The sequence below is a fragment of the Hemibagrus wyckioides genome, linkage group LG08 (genome assembly GCF_019097595.1).
Source record: "Hemibagrus wyckioides isolate EC202008001 linkage group LG08, SWU_Hwy_1.0, whole genome shotgun sequence".
Lineage (NCBI taxonomy): Eukaryota > Metazoa > Chordata > Actinopteri > Siluriformes > Bagridae > Hemibagrus > Hemibagrus wyckioides.
In genome coordinates, this window is record NC_080717.1 from 25,154,559 (window position 1) to 25,171,860 (window position 17,302).

The 17,302-nt window shown below is 39.7% G+C and overlaps 1 protein-coding gene across 2 annotated transcripts in view; it reads right to left on the reverse strand.

Annotated features, from left to right (window-relative positions):
- Positions 1 to 6,094: 6,094 nt before the first annotated feature.
- smpd3 (sphingomyelin phosphodiesterase 3) overlaps positions 6,095 to 17,302 on the reverse strand; it is a 45,883-nt gene continuing 34,675 nt past the window's right edge. For both annotated transcript variants that reach the window (XM_058397707.1, XM_058397708.1), the window contains exons 4-8: positions 16,718 to 16,879; positions 15,815 to 15,904; positions 13,258 to 13,321; positions 11,855 to 12,017; positions 6,095 to 9,495 (exon numbers count right to left, since the gene is read on the reverse strand). In XM_058397707.1, the coding sequence (XP_058253690.1) occupies positions 9,394 to 9,495; positions 11,855 to 12,017; positions 13,258 to 13,321; positions 15,815 to 15,904; positions 16,718 to 16,879 (581 nt within the window). In that variant the 3' untranslated portion in view covers positions 6,095 to 9,393. The remainder of the gene's footprint in view (positions 9,496 to 11,854; positions 12,018 to 13,257; positions 13,322 to 15,814; positions 15,905 to 16,717; positions 16,880 to 17,302) is intronic.

Here is a 17,302-nt window from a genome sequence, read left to right on the forward strand (position 1 = left end):
TTTTTTTAACTTCAAGAAAGAGAAAGAAAAAGCTTGGTTTGTGAGATGTTTACATCTGCTATAACACAACCGAGAAGAGGAAGCTGTGTCTAAACAGATATGCCCAGTCATTTTTTAGTTTTTAAGAGGGAAAATGTCTCTTCATTCTTGGGAGAAATTCTCAGTAGGAAATTCTTCTCTGGAGAATTCCACAGCGGTTGATCTTTAGAAATTTCTTCGGATAAGGAACTTTAATTATCTGCTGAATGTGTAAAGAAGTTTTATTAAAAACAAGTCCATTATTGCATCATCATGGTTTGGCGTTTTTTTCCTTTTATTTCCGAATTTTATTTCTTCATCATGTCTTTTATTAGTAGCTGAATATTCTGTAAATAGACATTCTATTACTCTAGTATAATTCTAAGAATATATATGCATTCATGAATAGAAGTCTTCTGGAGCCGTTTTCTTTTTCCTTTTTTCTGAACTTTCTTCTGAACACTCAAATTATTGCGGATTAATAATTCATTGCATTAAATAAGGGATTTAAATCTATTATATATTTATATTTATTTAATTATTTATTATTTATTATGATTACGAAATCATTAAATGATTAATTCATCCTGGGCTCAGAGCAGACTATTATTTAGAAAACAAAAACACGTCCGTGAAAACAGTCGAATTACTCTCTAAGAAAGACTGATGATCTTTACTCAAGTGCTTTTTGGAAAAATGAGAGAGTATAGTGAATTTGTTTGTGTGTGTGTGTGTGTGTGTAAAAGATAACACCAGTTTCCCACAATTGTTCGACTTAGAATGTTGGCTCCGAGCCTAGACTCCGCTCCAGTCAGTGATGCTGGAAATTACAAAAGTTTCCCACATGATTCTTCAGCACCATCAGGTCATATATATTAATGTTTTTACTATTAAGTGGAAGACCTGTAGTAAATGACACACTGAGTCACAGTATTGCTAATCACATCACATGTTTCTACTGAAAAACAGATTAAAAACACGGTTGAAATGGAAGGAGTCTTCAGTGTCAGCGCTTCGTAACAGGGTGACAGAGACGTAACAGGCCGTAGTTTTATGTTTTCTAGCAGTTTTATGACAGAAGGCTGTTTTATTTCTTTATAACATTGTGAACTGCATTTTTCTTGTGTTACTGTAGACTGAATGACTTCATAGCTGCTACATATAACCCAAGCGAGAACAGGAACTCACTCGTCTAATGAGGTTTCAAAACATCAAATGTAACTGTAAATGGATAAAAAGTAAATGTAAAGTTATATAAATAATATTAAAAAAAAATAACATGTATATTTAATCAACACACATCGATCAGGGATAACATTATGACCACCTGCCTAGTATTGTATTGATGCTGCCAATATATACATAAATTATTAAATTAAAATTATTAAATTATAATTATCATATATAATAAAATGTTTATTATCACACATGATTATTTTTCGTTAACAGCTTGACCTGGAGTGATTCATGACACAGTCACAAAAATAGAAGAACATGTTTTCTTCCCCTAATTTGCTTCTCTGATTCACACACATACACACACACACACACACACACACATACACACACAAACCCTTTTTCCCCCTGTTCTGTGGTAAACTCCACAAGACTTGAGGCAGGAAAGCACCCACCAGCAATCCAGGAACACACACACACACACACACACACAGATTTAAAGCTTCACATTGTCTGTCTCTCTCTCAAGCAAAAAACACAAAGAGTATATAAACTGAGCTGAGGTGAAGAAAGCTTGAAGAAACCATCAGTGAACCAGTTTCTCTAGGAAGGAAAACCAAAAAGAAGAATTTAACTCAGATGGCATTTTATGGTTAAAACCAGGAACTGCAAGACGCCCTACTCTGATTCAGGAAGTGTTTTATTTCTGAACTCCATTGAGGAAGTGAGAGAGGCACGAGAACAGCCACATCACTTTTACTCATGCCCTTTGACCCTGCGGTCTGTATGAACATCTCTGCAGAGTGCAGCTCACTTTTTCATCAGTCCATTGTCCTTTAAACCGTCTTGAACCATTTGCAAATGCGCAATGCATCATGGGTGCTCTATAACATTGTGAATAAGACTGATGATCTCCTCATCATGGCACCTGTTAGTGGGTGGGATATATTAGGCAGCAAGTGAACATTTTGTCCTCAAAGTTGATGTTAGAAGCAGGAAAAATGGACAAGTGTAAGGATTTGAGTGAGTTTGACCAAAAGGGCCAAATTGCGATGGCTGGACCACTGGATCAGAGCATCTCCAAAACTGCAGCTTTTGTGGGGTGTTCCCGGTCTGCAGTGGTCAGTATCTATCAAAAGTATCCTTTAAGGTCTGTAAGTATCTGCTGCTAACATCTTGATGCCAGATACCACAGTACACCTTCAGGGATCTAGTGGAGTCCATACCTTGACGGGTCAGGGCTGTTTTGGCAGGGGGACCAGCACAATATTAGGCAGGTGGTCATAATGTTAACTTAACTTTTATCTCATTTATTTTTATACAAGTGACCAGTTGTGGGTTAAGGGCCTTGCTCAGCGGCCCAGCAGTGGCAACTTGGTGGACCTGGGATTCAAATTCACAACTATCTGATTCGTACTCCTATTACTATTACTACAATGGTTTGTTGGATTGTGGGAGTTCAGGCTTGTCAAATTAAGTCTACTTCACACATCCGCACTAAAGAGTACCGCCAATCTGATTGCTCCATTTGAAACTCATCAGAAATCTTCCTTTTTATTTTTTAAAAACAATCAAGCAAGCTACATTCATCCATTCATCTTAATAAAGCATTTATTAACTCTTTATAAGATTACACAGTCCGTCCAAAGCACCATGCTAGTGCTAGGGAGGTAGGAGGAAACCAGAGGAGCTCCACAGGAGCTGCGTCCTAAATAATGTACAAAAATCTACACACTTCCACTCTGCACTCTAGCGTATGAACGTGTCGAAGGGTCGTCTGGTCTCTAACGGAATGCTTAAGTTTGTTTAATTAGTGGAAGTAGAAGCCATTTCCCTGTTGATGGCGAATGACTCCGCCTCAGTAGCTTTAGCAGAATATGGTGGATTTTTTAAATGGTGAAAAATAAATCACACAATGTGTACGAATTTAAGAGATGCTATAAAAGACCAGCGGAATCTTGTCGGACATTTAAAAAAAAAAATTCTCACCCAGCGTGAGCGTCTGCTAGCCCCACTCCTCTTCTGCTATGTAAGTTTTTAACATTCACACTTGGTCTTTTTTTAGTTGAATCATTTGGGGTATTTGGCGTTCATGTCTTCTTGTTGGTGGAAAATTTCAGTGTGAACTTTACTTATACTACACAATAGTTTACACAAGTGTGTGAGAACACACCTAGAGAGAAACTCTCAAGCTAGCTATAGCATTTTAATATTAGATTAGTTAACCGTAGTTGATTAACTGTAATCCAGCAAGTATAGTGAATCTGTGTGTGTGTGTGTGTGTGTGTGTGTGTGTAGAAGATAACACCAGTGTAACACAACTGTTAGACTGGGAATGTTGGCTCTGAGCTCAGACTCTGCTACAGTGTGTGATGCTGGAAATTACATAACTTTCCCCACATAATTCTTCAGCACCATCAGGTTATATTTATATATATATATATATATTTTCCTTTTAAGTGGAATACATATACTAATTGACAAAATGAGTCATGGTAATCACATCACATGTTTCTACTGATAAACAGATTAAACACATGGCTAAAATGAGGAAAGGAAAGGAGTCTCCAATGACAGCGCTTTGTAACAGTGTAACCCGAGATAAAAGCTGTAGTTTTACGTTTTCTAGCATTTTTATGACAGAAGTCTGTTTTTTTTGTTAGGTTTGAGAGAAAACTGGTAATAAAATGACTTCACAGCTGCTATAAAACAGGAACTTACTTGTCTAATGAGGTTTCAAAACTAGACAGAAACTCACGGGGTAACCAGAGCTAGCTAGCATTTTAATATTAGATAACTGATTGAACAAACTAGTAGCTAATTATAATTAACGGTAATACAGCTGTAATGACGGAATCTCATCAATTCCCATCTCTGTTAGTTTCCGGAAAGGGTTCCTCATCACCTCTCACAGCCCACATTTCTGTTCTCGGTGTTTGTGATGGGATTTTAGTCGCTCAGGCTGTACGGGTTACATAAATCGATAAATCGACCTAATATATGAAGTTAGCATTGCTGTCAGGATGTTGACTCATTAGGGATTTGGGGGGGGGGGGGAGCAGTAGTGAGGCAGACTGGTAAGAAAGCATTCAGACTTCTGTGTAGTTTTTTTTGGCCTGGAAATATTTAAGAGAAGGTGAAAACCATTCTATAGTACAAGTGTGTGTTTTTTTCATTTTCTCTTACTGCAACATTCTCACTTTCATAATCACGTCTATGGTCAGATGTTCACCTGCTCCTGAGGGAATTCAGACAATATTTCACTAAATATACATTATGTGATTAAAAGTATGGGCACACTTAATATGTGGTTCTTCTGCAAACCGTTACTACAAAGTTGTATAGGACATCTCCATGTGTTGTAGCTTCCCCAGAACTAAGAGGCTAAGATAAATCCTGCTCCAGCATGACCCCAATGCCCCAATCTATCAGTGATGCATAAAAATAGCTTTCCCACTGACTTATTGTCCTTCTTCCTTTATTTTCTTCTTCTTATTATTATTATTATTGATGGCTGTGGGATTGTAAGAGATCTTTCGCACACACTGAGAGGAACATTTTCAACTGGATTATATTCATAGATAAAATTCTATTTGTTTTTCGTCACCTGATGATTCCACACCCATGTTTTTCGTCTCACGCGATTGTCCAGAAATTATCACTGGAACTAAGAGGCTAGAAACCTGCTCCAGTTTGACACCAATGCCTCCTGAGCTCCATGAAGTCATGGTGTGGAGGTAAGGGTGGAAGAATATGTTAGAGTGTCCTGCACAGAGCCCTGACTCTGACTCAACCCCACTGGGATGAACTGGAGAAACAGAGTCTCCTGAATACCAACAACCCAACATCAGAGTCTGATCTCACTAATGATCTTGTAGAACGAACGAATGAACACTAATCCCCACAGCCACCATCCAACATCTAATGGACAGCTTCCCAGAAGATAAGAGTGGAGCTGATTCTAACAAGGAAACACGGGGAATAAATCTGGAACTTTCACTGTATGAGTGTGATAGTCAGGGGTGCACAAACTTTTCAGCAGATATAAATTAGTCATCAGCCTTGGAGCTCAAACATCCTGTCTATGAAGGTTTCCAGCCGTTTGGTGTCATAGAAGAGAACTAGAAATGCTTTGTGTTTTAATCCTGAAGATGTTTTGCCACACAGTGGAGACCAAGACGTGGTGAAACATCAGAACAAACCCGGCTGCTTTGATGTACTACACTACGCTCATGTGTAAAAAAAGGTTCCTTAAGGGTTCTTCACTTTCTAAAAGGAAAACTCTTTCATGTTAAGGTCTTGCACAACACTTTTAAGGGTTTCCCCAGAGAGAGAAACCGAAAAGGCTTCAGGCTTAAATGTGTAACCTATTTTTCCCTGAATGTAGGAAATGAAGCAGCATGAAAACTGCAGCGTTTCTGTAAAAGAGCTGACCTTCCTGAAACATGCTCTGAGGTCAAGGCTCCATGTTTTGAGGTTTTCAAGTAGATGATACGTGGCCATGTAGAGCAGTGTTTCTCAATCCTGGTCCTGGAGGGTCTCCACTCTAAACATTTTGACAGTGATTCGACTAAAATCCACCAGTCTTCCTTCATCACAGGTCTGAGGATCGTCTAAAACGATGAGAACATTATCGCATGGTCTGTTATAGAATTCATCCAAGTTCAGTATTGTTTTTTAGCTGATGAGTTGAATCTAGTGAGTAAAAGAAAAGGGAAAATATGAAGTGGGTGTTTCTCCAGGAGCAGGATGAAGAAACACTGAGGCACAGCAGGAACATCAGTGTCCATAATCTCCTCAGAGAAGCATGTCACAGGTCCTAGTGGTGAAATAAGACCTCCGTGCTACACTTCAGTCACAATGGGAGGTTCATTGTAGAGCAACTAAACATGGAAAAGCAGATGGCTATTAACTTTATTTTGAACATACATGAAATCACATACAGAAAACCCATGAGCCCGAGACTGCTATCCAGGGCATCTGCAATGCATTCTGGGTAGAGTGGGGCAAAAAAAGGCTTCTGCTTTTTTAAACGGATTTCTACAAAAGAATCGCATAACGTAATGAACATATGCTCGAGATGGTACTTGTGTATGTTACAAATTCCACGGTTTTGTTTTCCTGATGGCGCTACAGAGCACCTCGATGAGAATTAAAAATGCGTGAAGTGCTATAGAAATAAAGCTATTGTCTATAAAAAAGATATAGGTTTTTGAGGTAAAAGTACAATATGAAGATTATTTCTGATTAATTATTTACATTAGATGATTTGGCCTCGTTGGGTGAAAACTCGTCATGATTGATTTAATTGACTGATTGGTCGATTTCTTATCCCATATATTTACCTGTTAGCATTTTTCATATCTTCTCATGAGCAGTGAAAACAAACGTGATTCGATTCATTTAAAGAACAGAAAGAGTTTACACTTAATCAACATGGCAACCTTTAAACATATTGTTCTATAACTTTGTAATGATTTAAACATTTAGATCAATATCAAAAAACTAACACAATCTGAAAATTTAAAAAGGAAAAAAAAAACAACAGAATATCTCTGTGGCATTCGTCATTACACACACAGTCTGGTCCGAAAGTCTGTTTTCGTTTCATCAGGCATTAAACCGAAACGCTGTTTAAACGCTCGATTCTCACTGGTCAGCAAGTGTTTCATTCCTTTTCTGATTGCGCTTGCTTTAAAACATTATGGGACTGATGCTCCGCCTACTCGGAGTCTGAAATTTAAAAAGACCTACAATACAGTCAGTGGTATGGTGAAGTTTTCTGTAAGGAGACGTTTAGAAATGAGTCTCCGTTTTCAACGCCGTCACTAACCTAAACTAACTTAAATGCTTCCAGGGCTCTTCATGTCCGATTCCACTTGTATAATCACTGCATCTCAGTCTATAAGCAACGGTCAAGTCCAAGTGTGACTTTCCTGATAAGACTGAAGAGTCCTGGTCTATGTTTTGTGTCTGATTCAAAGATTAAATCAGACGAGGGTACGGGCGTTTATAGCTGCTATAACGTAACTTCATGAAAGCTTCACAATTTTAAATGTCTAACTAGATAAAAATTGCCTCTTGTTTCCTAGAATTTATTAATGAAGCATTAATGAACTTTTCTGTGTAAGAAATTGATATTTGATGAAACACAGTGTGTGTGAAATAATTAAACTAATTACACTAAACAAATATTTATAGCATTTCTTTTCTCTGCTTATGATTATTTTTCTGTGATTTGTTTTCTGTGATTTCCCACCGACTTGGGTTTTATATTCGTGTTTATTAACGCCTGATGAAATGAAACGCTCCTTGTTCATGGATTCGGACCTTCAGACCCGACCGTGTGTTTAACTTCAGTATGTTTTGGCAATTTCACACTAGAACTTTAAGAAGGATGCGAACAGGATGCCAATTTCTGTCACAGCTGAACTGTTTAGCACCTAAGCTAATGCGGGGAAAACACTGCATTGCTTAATAATAATAATAATAATAATAATAATAATAATAATAATAATAATAATAATAATAATAATAATAATATACAAAGCATATAAAAGCAAACAGATGAATAGAAAGTACAGCAGTTCGTCTGATGCAGTGGTTTCAGGTCCGAGTCATTTCACTGTCCTCTGTAGTGTTGAGCAAGGGATTGGAGTGGGGGTTGGGGGGTGTAAACATTTGCACAGGCGCGGTCGTCTCGGGTCGGGGGGGGATACAGGAAGCCTTGTTACTCTGAACAGAGAGCCTTTCTACTGTACCGCAAACTCACTTAAAGCATCGGAGCAATAAAAAAAGTCCTGAATTTGCGAGTGACACTCTGCAAGGCATCTCTGTCTCAGCAGCGGCGGAGCTTAAACCAAACATCAACCAAACGCAACCCTGCTTCTTCAACGTTTAGTATGTTTAGCATGAAATACTGGTTTTACTACACAAAATAATTCAGACCTGGGGCGCGTTTTGCAAACAGAACGTCACAGCTTAATGTTAAGTAGCTTGCTTTTTGTTTACACTACATGTTTGCTAGACATCGTAATGACCTAATGTTAGCTTGCTTGCTAGGCAGCATGGCTACCGATTTATATAGTCTGATATTAGCTAGCTAGCTGGATAGGGTCATGTTAGCTAAACGAACTAGTTACCTCAGTAATGCGTTTAAATGACTAATAGCTAATGCTAAAGGTCTATGTAGCACAATTAAAACCAGTATTTATGCTACGGCGAATGAAAAGAAAGGTTGTCTGATGATTTTGATTGGTCGGCTGATGGACTTCAAATCATTACTGTAGCAATACTGAAGAAAAAAAAAACAAGGCGTGTGAGACAGAGAAAGTGTGTAAGAGAACAAAAACCTGAAGATCTTTTCAGGAATTTTCTAGATTTTCATGGCTGTGCATTTATCAAACTGTTAAAAATTATCAACCGGAGAATTATTCTTGAGTAAAACCCATTTCATGTTGCGCGCACACACACACACACACACACACACACGCTATCACTACTTTATTTCAAAGACTGGCTACAATAAACCTCTAGAAATAGGAGAGTGAATTATTCTGACTGTAGTTAATGAGTCGAGTCCACTCGCATCAGGTGACTCGGTGTACAAACTTTCTACAAAGACGGCGCGCTCGGCCATAGAAAGGTCTAGAAAGAGGTTTAGAAAAGAAAGACACTTCTCGCTGAGGTTCTTGAGGAGAGCTAAAGGGAAATGTCTCACTGTTCGTGTGTTACAGTAATCATCGGGACATGCAATACTCTGAATCCAGGCTTCCCTTTAAAACCTCCTTGAATCATGGCACGGAAAAAAAAAAGAAGAGTCTTCTCTTCGAGTCGTAGGTGACGGAGAAGCAAAAGTAGAGCAGGAGAGTCAAACAGGTGTGATAAAGCGCGATAAGGACGTAAAATTTTCACTGGAGATGTACAGAGTTGCGAAATGGGAAGTGAGAGAGTGAGATCACTGTGTTGGCTCTGGCTAAAAAATGAGGACAGTGTGTCCATCTGTGGTTTGTGCATGTGTGTGTGTGTGGGTGTGTGTGTGAGTGACGCCTTGCCTCCATGATGAGGATGAGGCAAGATTTAAAACGTCACACACTTCTTTTCCTTTCCACTATGCAACTGGGAAGGATTTAGTTCTGCTTCCTCTCTCTATCTCTAGCTCTCTCTCATTCCGTGGCATTGTGTAACAGGAAGCTGGATTTATGACTCTTCCTCTCCTGTAGTCACGGCCAGTCGCGCTGACACAGAGAGATGATCGGTCAGTCCGGCCAGCTGAGTGATGAAACTGAACTCCTCGATGTCCTGCAATAATACAACAACACACATGTTATGACTCACGATGCGGCCGGCTTTTTAGGAAATAAAATGACTCTCATAGAGTAACTGTCAGGTGCAGAAAAAAAACATGGTTGTGGCTAAGAGGTGGGAGAGAAATCTTTTAGACATTTGGCAGATGAACTCCACTCAAAAAAATGTACCTTCAGAGCTGTGTTATTTCCCACAGATGATCTAACGGCATTTCCGAGTCTCACATAATATTATTATTGATTATAACTATCACACAACATCTGGAAGCTCCGACCCTTTTTCACTTTTCCCACTGGTAATGTTTTGGATGGTGCAACTGTTCTGAAACTCCGCAAAATGGGTCACATGGGAAAAAAAAATCAGAATGTACCGAGACCATAAAAACATGTTGGTTTTCCTCCGTTTTTACCACTAAATGCTCTCAGATCCTCATTTCAAACGACAAGGAGTCTATGAGGAAGAAAAAACATCTTGTAAATGATCATGTCATTACCACAGTGAAAATGTTACCACATATTAACCAACATCACTAAGATAAAGCTTCTGATAGCCGGAGATCAGGAGTTCTGTTCACATGTCTATTTTAATTGCTTTTAATTTATTTCAGCCACACTGGAGAGCTTTCCCATCCTGCCACAGCATCTCTACAGGCTTCAGTCAGCCACTCCAAACCCTTCATTTTGTTTCTTTTGAGTCATTCAGAGGTGGACTTGCTCGTGTACTTTGGTTACACTTGGGCTTCAGATGATGAGCGGGGTGGGGGTTGCTCAAGTGGTTAAGGCTCTGGGTTGCTGACCAGAAGATCGGGGTTCCGCCAAGCTGCTACTGTTGGGCCCTTGAGCAAGGTCCCCAACCCACCCTGCTCCTGGGGCACTGCATCATGGCTGACCCTGCACTCTGACCCCAAAGATGGGATATGTGAAGAAAGAATTTCACTGTGCAGTTATGTATATATGACAGATTTCAGGATTTTCTGGTAGAAAGCAGAATTTGTGGTTCTAAGCAGCAAAGCATCATCACACCATTACACTACATCCACCGTTTTCTTGTTCGTATGATGCTCTTACTGTAGAATGCTAATGTAACTGGATCCATGTCTTTGTGAAAGTTCCACAGACATGCCAATTTGTTCCTCCTAGTTAGCAGTGGTCCTCACCTTTCGAGTGGATACCATTTCTTTTCTGTAACAGTGAAGTCTGAGGCAAGCCGTGCAATTAGATGCTTCCTGAATGAGTCATCACTGTGTTCTGGGAGGAATTTTGGTAGACCGGACACTTCTGGGAAGATTCACCACAGTTTTCTCCATTTGGAGATAATGGCTCACGCTGAGGTTTGCTCGGGTCACATTGCCTTCGAAATGGATTCGTAACCCTTTCCAGACTGATATATTTCTCAGCTCTGATGGTGGCATAGTGTGCTGCTTACTGAGACCCTTTCTGGCCAAATTGGTGGAAGGTGTTTACATGATGTTTAGTCTGATAAAGCGCTGGAAGAAATCTAGCCTGAGTGCGTCTTAGTCTATGAACTTAACTGTCTACCAATTAACTGGTCAATGGAGTAAATAAGGGAGCAAGGGAACTCTTTTAAAAACTGTATTCAGATTTTCTTTGTCTAGTGTTAAATGTGCTTCCAAGATCTGAAATCAAGCAAATACTTTTTTTTCCCCAGCGCTTTAGATTCATTTTAATGAAATGATTGGCTTATATTATATTTTATATATATATAGTATTCTGTTCTTCTCAATATAACTTTATCGATTTATCTGTTCATACACCGAGACACTGACTTATAAAATACAGAGGAAAACATCAACAAGATTTACTCAAAGGATCCATCAGAGGAGCAAAAAAACTAATCTGGGCAATTTTTGTCTTAATAAATAGCTAATTTCTACCTAAAAAAAAAAAAAATAAGAGAGACGATAAATGATGCCGAAAGTCACTTCAGGGATGTTGACTGCATGTAGAAATCAGTAGAACTATAAGGCAGGTAATAAATAAATAAATAAATAAAATTCAGACATATTTAGAACTCTTCCTCACATCATGACATTTTGATGCCTACAATATTTAAAAAAATATCAAATTCCCTTTTTTGCCCTTCAAGAGCACCAAATAAAGACAACCTGGTGAGGGAACTACAGTTTATTTATACTCTAATGTAAGCAATAACGTATTCTAACAGCAACTAGAAACAAATAAAAACTTTTTTTTATTTTTTATTATTTAAAATAATTGTTCTGACTTTTTTACCAATCAGGCTCGTCCTATTCTCCACCACAAGGTGGCAGCACCGAGCTTGACAGTGTTGCATAAAACAGTAAAAGTACAGTCCGTTCCTTCTTCATACTCACCACTTTCCAGTCGGCGTGCAGGCCTTCCTCTCTGTACAGGATGTAGTCGATCCTGCGTCCGTTTCCCTTCAGCGGGATCTTACGTCCCTTCTGACTCGGACACTGGTTCTTACTGGCAGGGAAAACCAAGTACTCCTTCCTGCCTTCTTCGTTTTCCATAACCCTGTTAAAGAGGAGCGTAGAGAGATGGTTAATCAGGGGAGGAGACGTGATGCGTGAGGACATCTGAAATGCCAAGTATTCATAGAAATGCCAAGCTTAAAAAAAGCTTAAAGGAAATGCCAAGGATTCTGAGAAATGTTTTAAAAGGTTGTTTCGTTCGTGTAAATGTTGGCGCAAGGGCGAAGAGGAGATGTGATAGAAAGCCTGTTTAGCAAAAATTCCAACTCGCTACAGATGACAAAAGTGCAGCGTCTGTTGATCTGAACGGGATGCTAGTGCAGTGCATTGTGGGATATCAGTGAGCATCATGAGACTTTCACGGAAAACATGCTGAACAGTGCGCAGAAAGGCACAAGTGTGCTTTTAAGCACTAAAATTAAACTGTTTCATAATGTTCGAGTTCTTTAAGTGCTTGTTGGGTTCTTAGGTTCGGTAAAGGTTCCTAGATACACCGGTCAGGCATAACATTCAAGATTCAAGAAGCTTTTATTGTCATTTCAACCACATATAGCTGGCGCAGTACATAGTGAAATGAAACAACGTTTCTCCAGGACCTGGTGCTACATAAACATACAACAACAAGTTCAATACTAAACAACAAACAACACCACAGAGCTAGGACAGAAGTTTGTCTTAGCCACGTAAAGTGCACAGTGTGCAGCTAGATGCAAACAGAGCATAGACAAGACAGTGCAAAAAAGACAATAAATACAATAAAGACAACACAAAAGAACACAGGACACTTAGCGCTGAAAAGAAATAAAAGAAACCTAACATTGTGAGCAGTGAGAGGTGAAGTGAATAAGACTGATGATCTCCTCATCATGGCACCTGTTAGTGGGTGGGATATATTAGGCAGCAAGTGAACATTTTGTCCCCAGAGTTGATGTGTTAGAAGCAGGAAAAATGGGCAAGTGTAAGGATTTGAGCGAGTTTGATGAAGGGCCATAATGTGATGGCTAGACCACTGGATCAGAGCATCTCCAAAACTGCAGCTCTTGTGGGGTGTTCCCGGTCTGCAGTGGTCAGTATCTATCAGATTTATAAGTCAGAGGAATTAAAGGATCTGCTGCTAACATCTTGGTGCCAGAAACCACAGCACAGCTTCAGGGATCTATATAAATACATACAGTCATTAAAAAGGGGTTTTATAATACACTACACAAGAGGCGTGCTTACTTTTGAACAGTGGGTGAAAGGGTGTGTGTGTCTGTGTGTGTGTGTGTGTGTGTGAGACTAACTTTTGTAGACTTTCTGGTGAGCTAACTTCTTCATCATACAAACCGCTCGTGTCCAGCAGAGTACCTGTGAACACACACACACACACACACACAGAAAGGTCGCACAATGATTCAAAGCGGATTCCTCTGCGACTGGCATTTATCTTACGTTACCACCGGCATGAACATTCTGCATGAATTTGTTCCTGGATGTTCAGAACGAAAGCCGCTGCGCTCATTACAGGAACGTCACATTTTTCTGCAATCAATCCCCCTGTTTTGCATTAATCTAAACGCCTCAGCAGACACTCCAGTCATTATGAGAACAGATCTGACATCTTTGTGTAATCAGAACCCGTTCAGAGCCTGCGCTTGAGACGCTGCACCCACGCGTGGGCATCGCACCACACTCAAAGCAGCTCCAGAGCACCGTGAGTCATAATTACGCTTCCTCTATCTCTCGTTATGCTACACATCTCGGGGGCTTTTGAAAAAATCACCCTCTCAGGTCATTCTTTCACTTCCTCACTTTCTTGTTTTGTCCGTTTTCTCTTCAGGGGCTATTATTAACAGACGATACGGCAATTTAAACAAGGAATAATATATGAAAAAGGCTGAACAGATGAATCAGAATCGCTAAAATATAAAATAAAAATACTATACAAGGGGACATGACTGTAACAAAATCACTAACTCATTTCCAAGAATTCACTGCAAGCACAAACAAGAATTTCCAAAATGGCTGATCGACAGTGCAAAAAATTTTGGCACCCCACATTTATTTATTCATTTACATTTATTTATTTAATTTTTTTGTGTGCTTTGTGGGTTCTGCAATTATGTGCTAAACATTTGTAACATAATTAAAGAAGGAAATAAATTCTATTCTTTTATTTATTTATTTTTTCTTCATGAGTTGTGCATTTTTCAGCTCTTTTCTGTGTAATCATCAGGAATAATCTTGTGTTGCTGGTGTCTGGAGCTTGGACTGAGTTTGTAAGGATAAGGAGCAGGAATCCCAGGAATGACATGATTCAGAATGACTCCACAGAGTAGATAGGGGGCGTGGTTTGGAGATTGAAGGCGGGGCTGTGTTTTTGGGTGCTGTAATACAGAGGTGTTCATTTGGCAGACTCCAGAAAAAAATAAACGTAAAAGCCTTAGTTCTTTAAATCTCTTGTAACTGTGGCAGATCCAATCATGTGCATTTATGTAGACTGATCGGAGCACTGACTAGCTCCAGGGTTAGCATTAGCACAGAAAAGGAAGAGCGAGTCACAGGATATACCTTCATCAGAATGTTTTAAGAAGGCTAGACAAAGTAGGTGGTGCTGTTGGGCTAATATATATATATATATATATATATATATATATATATATATATAAACACTTCCTATTTTCACCTACATAAGTGAGAACTTGAATGTAATTGGATATTTTAGTTGATTATGACTGACTGACCATTACTTAGCTACGTTAGCTATGTAGCTCCAACCATTTTTGACTCCATTCGCAGTTCCTTTACCACAAAAGACTTGTGTTCCTTTCACAGACTCTTTAGGGAACAGAACCGTTTTACAGTTCTGGGGAAAAAAAAAACAGTGAGGGTTAAAACTAACATACTCAGCAAACACCACCTTTTTAAAATTCAGAAGGTTTGGCAGCCGTGTTGTTTTCCCAGAGCAGGCCGTGATCTCCTGAGGCTCCTCACTCAGGGGAGGTCAGTGTTTAAAGCGACTGGACGCAAGCCACTGAACCACCGCTGCTGCCGTTTAGAGACCTGTCTGTTTGTGGAGCATGCTGGGAAGGCAGCGTCTCCACGGGCGCTTCCTGCCAGCTCATCTCGCACACCATCTGCGGGGCGAGCGGCGCCCGCGGCACGTCTAAATTTGCTCTGTGCGCTTACGCACACATGAAGCATAAAGCTCTGAAGAGCTCTCGAGCCGCGTTATACTGTTTCTCACCAAATATTTAATGGGGAGACATTTTCTGAAGGACTCGCTCGAATGAGAGGCTTTTCAGTGGAACCGCTTTCGCATGATGTTCACATTGATTTTGATTCATTTTTAATTTTAGTTTATATCAAGTCATCACGTTTCAGACTATTTACACATTTTTCCCTACACTTATTTTAAAAAAAAAAAAGATCCAAGAGCTACACTCCTATAAACCTTTCGAACCCTTTACAAAAGTTCAACTTTCCAACGTTAACATCAAGGCCATGGTGCTGATTATCTCATAGATCGCTAACTAGCTGGTTCGAGTCTCTGCCTTAACCATGTCATGTTGCTGCAATGGAACCCTCAACGTGTCCGGTACAGTTTTAACTGAAAATCATGTTGAATTTGATGCAGTCGTGCAGAAAAACTAGTTGCTTTAAATATCAGGGATATTTTATCTCTCACTGCTTTATCAGTTATGATTTGTTTTGTTTTTTTTCCCTCAGTAAATATATGGTGAGATTGAAGAGAGCAGAAATAAGAAGAAGCTGAAGCGTGATGCATAAAAGCAGGTCACAGTGTCAGTAATGAACCACAGGAGGGCAGTAATACGTGTAAGCAAGCGAGAGGCGTCTCACCCAATGCCCACGGTTTGTCCTCTCCAGGCCCCAGACGGCACGGATCTCTGTACTGAGTAAAAATAGCGTGCTGCTGCTCCAACTTATCCTCTAAAACAGAGAGAGAAAAGAGATTGAGAGAAATATAATAAAAGGGCTTTTAAATGAAACCCTACCTTGCCTTCCTCTACATTTTCAAACATATAATCATCCGGCGTTTGGATCTGGAGTGGAGATGAAGGAGGCTGGTGATCCGACTACGACTGAATGATCGACTTAATTAAGCCGAAAACCCCCTTGGAATCAAGTGGAATCGGACGGAGCCGAGGGAGGCTGACGCTGATGAGACGTCGATGTTTGTCCTAGCGATCGGAGCGAGACTAAGACACGACTCGAAAGCAAAAGTAGTTAAAATAGTCGAAATTCTTTTGATCTGATTCTGTTAAACTACTGTTAAAGTTATTAGTATTGTTTTAAATATGTTTGCTGTCATTTTTAAGGTTTTGGATTAATCCTGGAACTCTACTGATACTGTTCAGGATTTTAGGGGGCCAAGCACTGAGGCTTTCAATTTCTACTTATTTGTCATTGCGGTCATTTAAAGGCGTCCAGACGGAGAGCATACTAGAAGCTTATTGCTTTTTTATTTTGGATAATTTTATGTTTTGTGCATGCTTGGGATATTAGAAGGCCAGCTTAAATAACTCTAAGCTATAAAGTAAGGATTTCAATTTATCTTGAAATAAGAAGAAGCTGGAATAACAACGTGGCACTTGAACTCTTTTTCCCAGCTCATTGTCCAGGGCTTTCCTGCTAATGTTGTAGCTGTACATCATCTCTGCAGGGTCTCCCTTCTCTGACTGACGGTACATTAAAATGAAAAGCCGTGTATTAGATGGACACATTTTCCATCAGTGAACTCACCTGAGGAGCAGTTATCAAAGTTGAGGTCTCCGAGCACGACGTCAAAGGCGACATGGTCCTCCATACCTTTCTCCTGACCTGCGGATTGAGACGTGACCCTCTTGAACTCGGCGCCCCACTGCAGGAGCAGATCCAACTGCTCGCAGCGCACCGATGCGTCGCCTGGACGAGGCCGAGAGAGACGATGAGAACATGGAACATCTGAACAACTGTTGTGGTCTTCTTTTATCGGTCTAGCTATCTTCAACATGGATTAAAATAGCATAACTGATGCTCAGGGCTAACCAATTAAACACCGGTTTGATAAACAGATGGTGACGCTAGTGATTAACAAACTAAATGCTGGCTACTGATAAATGTCAGTCAACTCTAACCCCTAGTGGGACCCTGGGAATTGTCCAAATACTCAAGATACAAGATACAGTACATACATACAGTTTACATACTGCTAAATATGAAAGAAAGAAAAAAGAAAGAGAAAGGAAAAAGGAAAGGAAAATAAAGGAAAGAAGGGAAAGGAAAGCTTATGAAAGCAAATAAAGAAGTAAGAAAATGGAGAAGGAGTAAATGCAAAAATGCAGACTC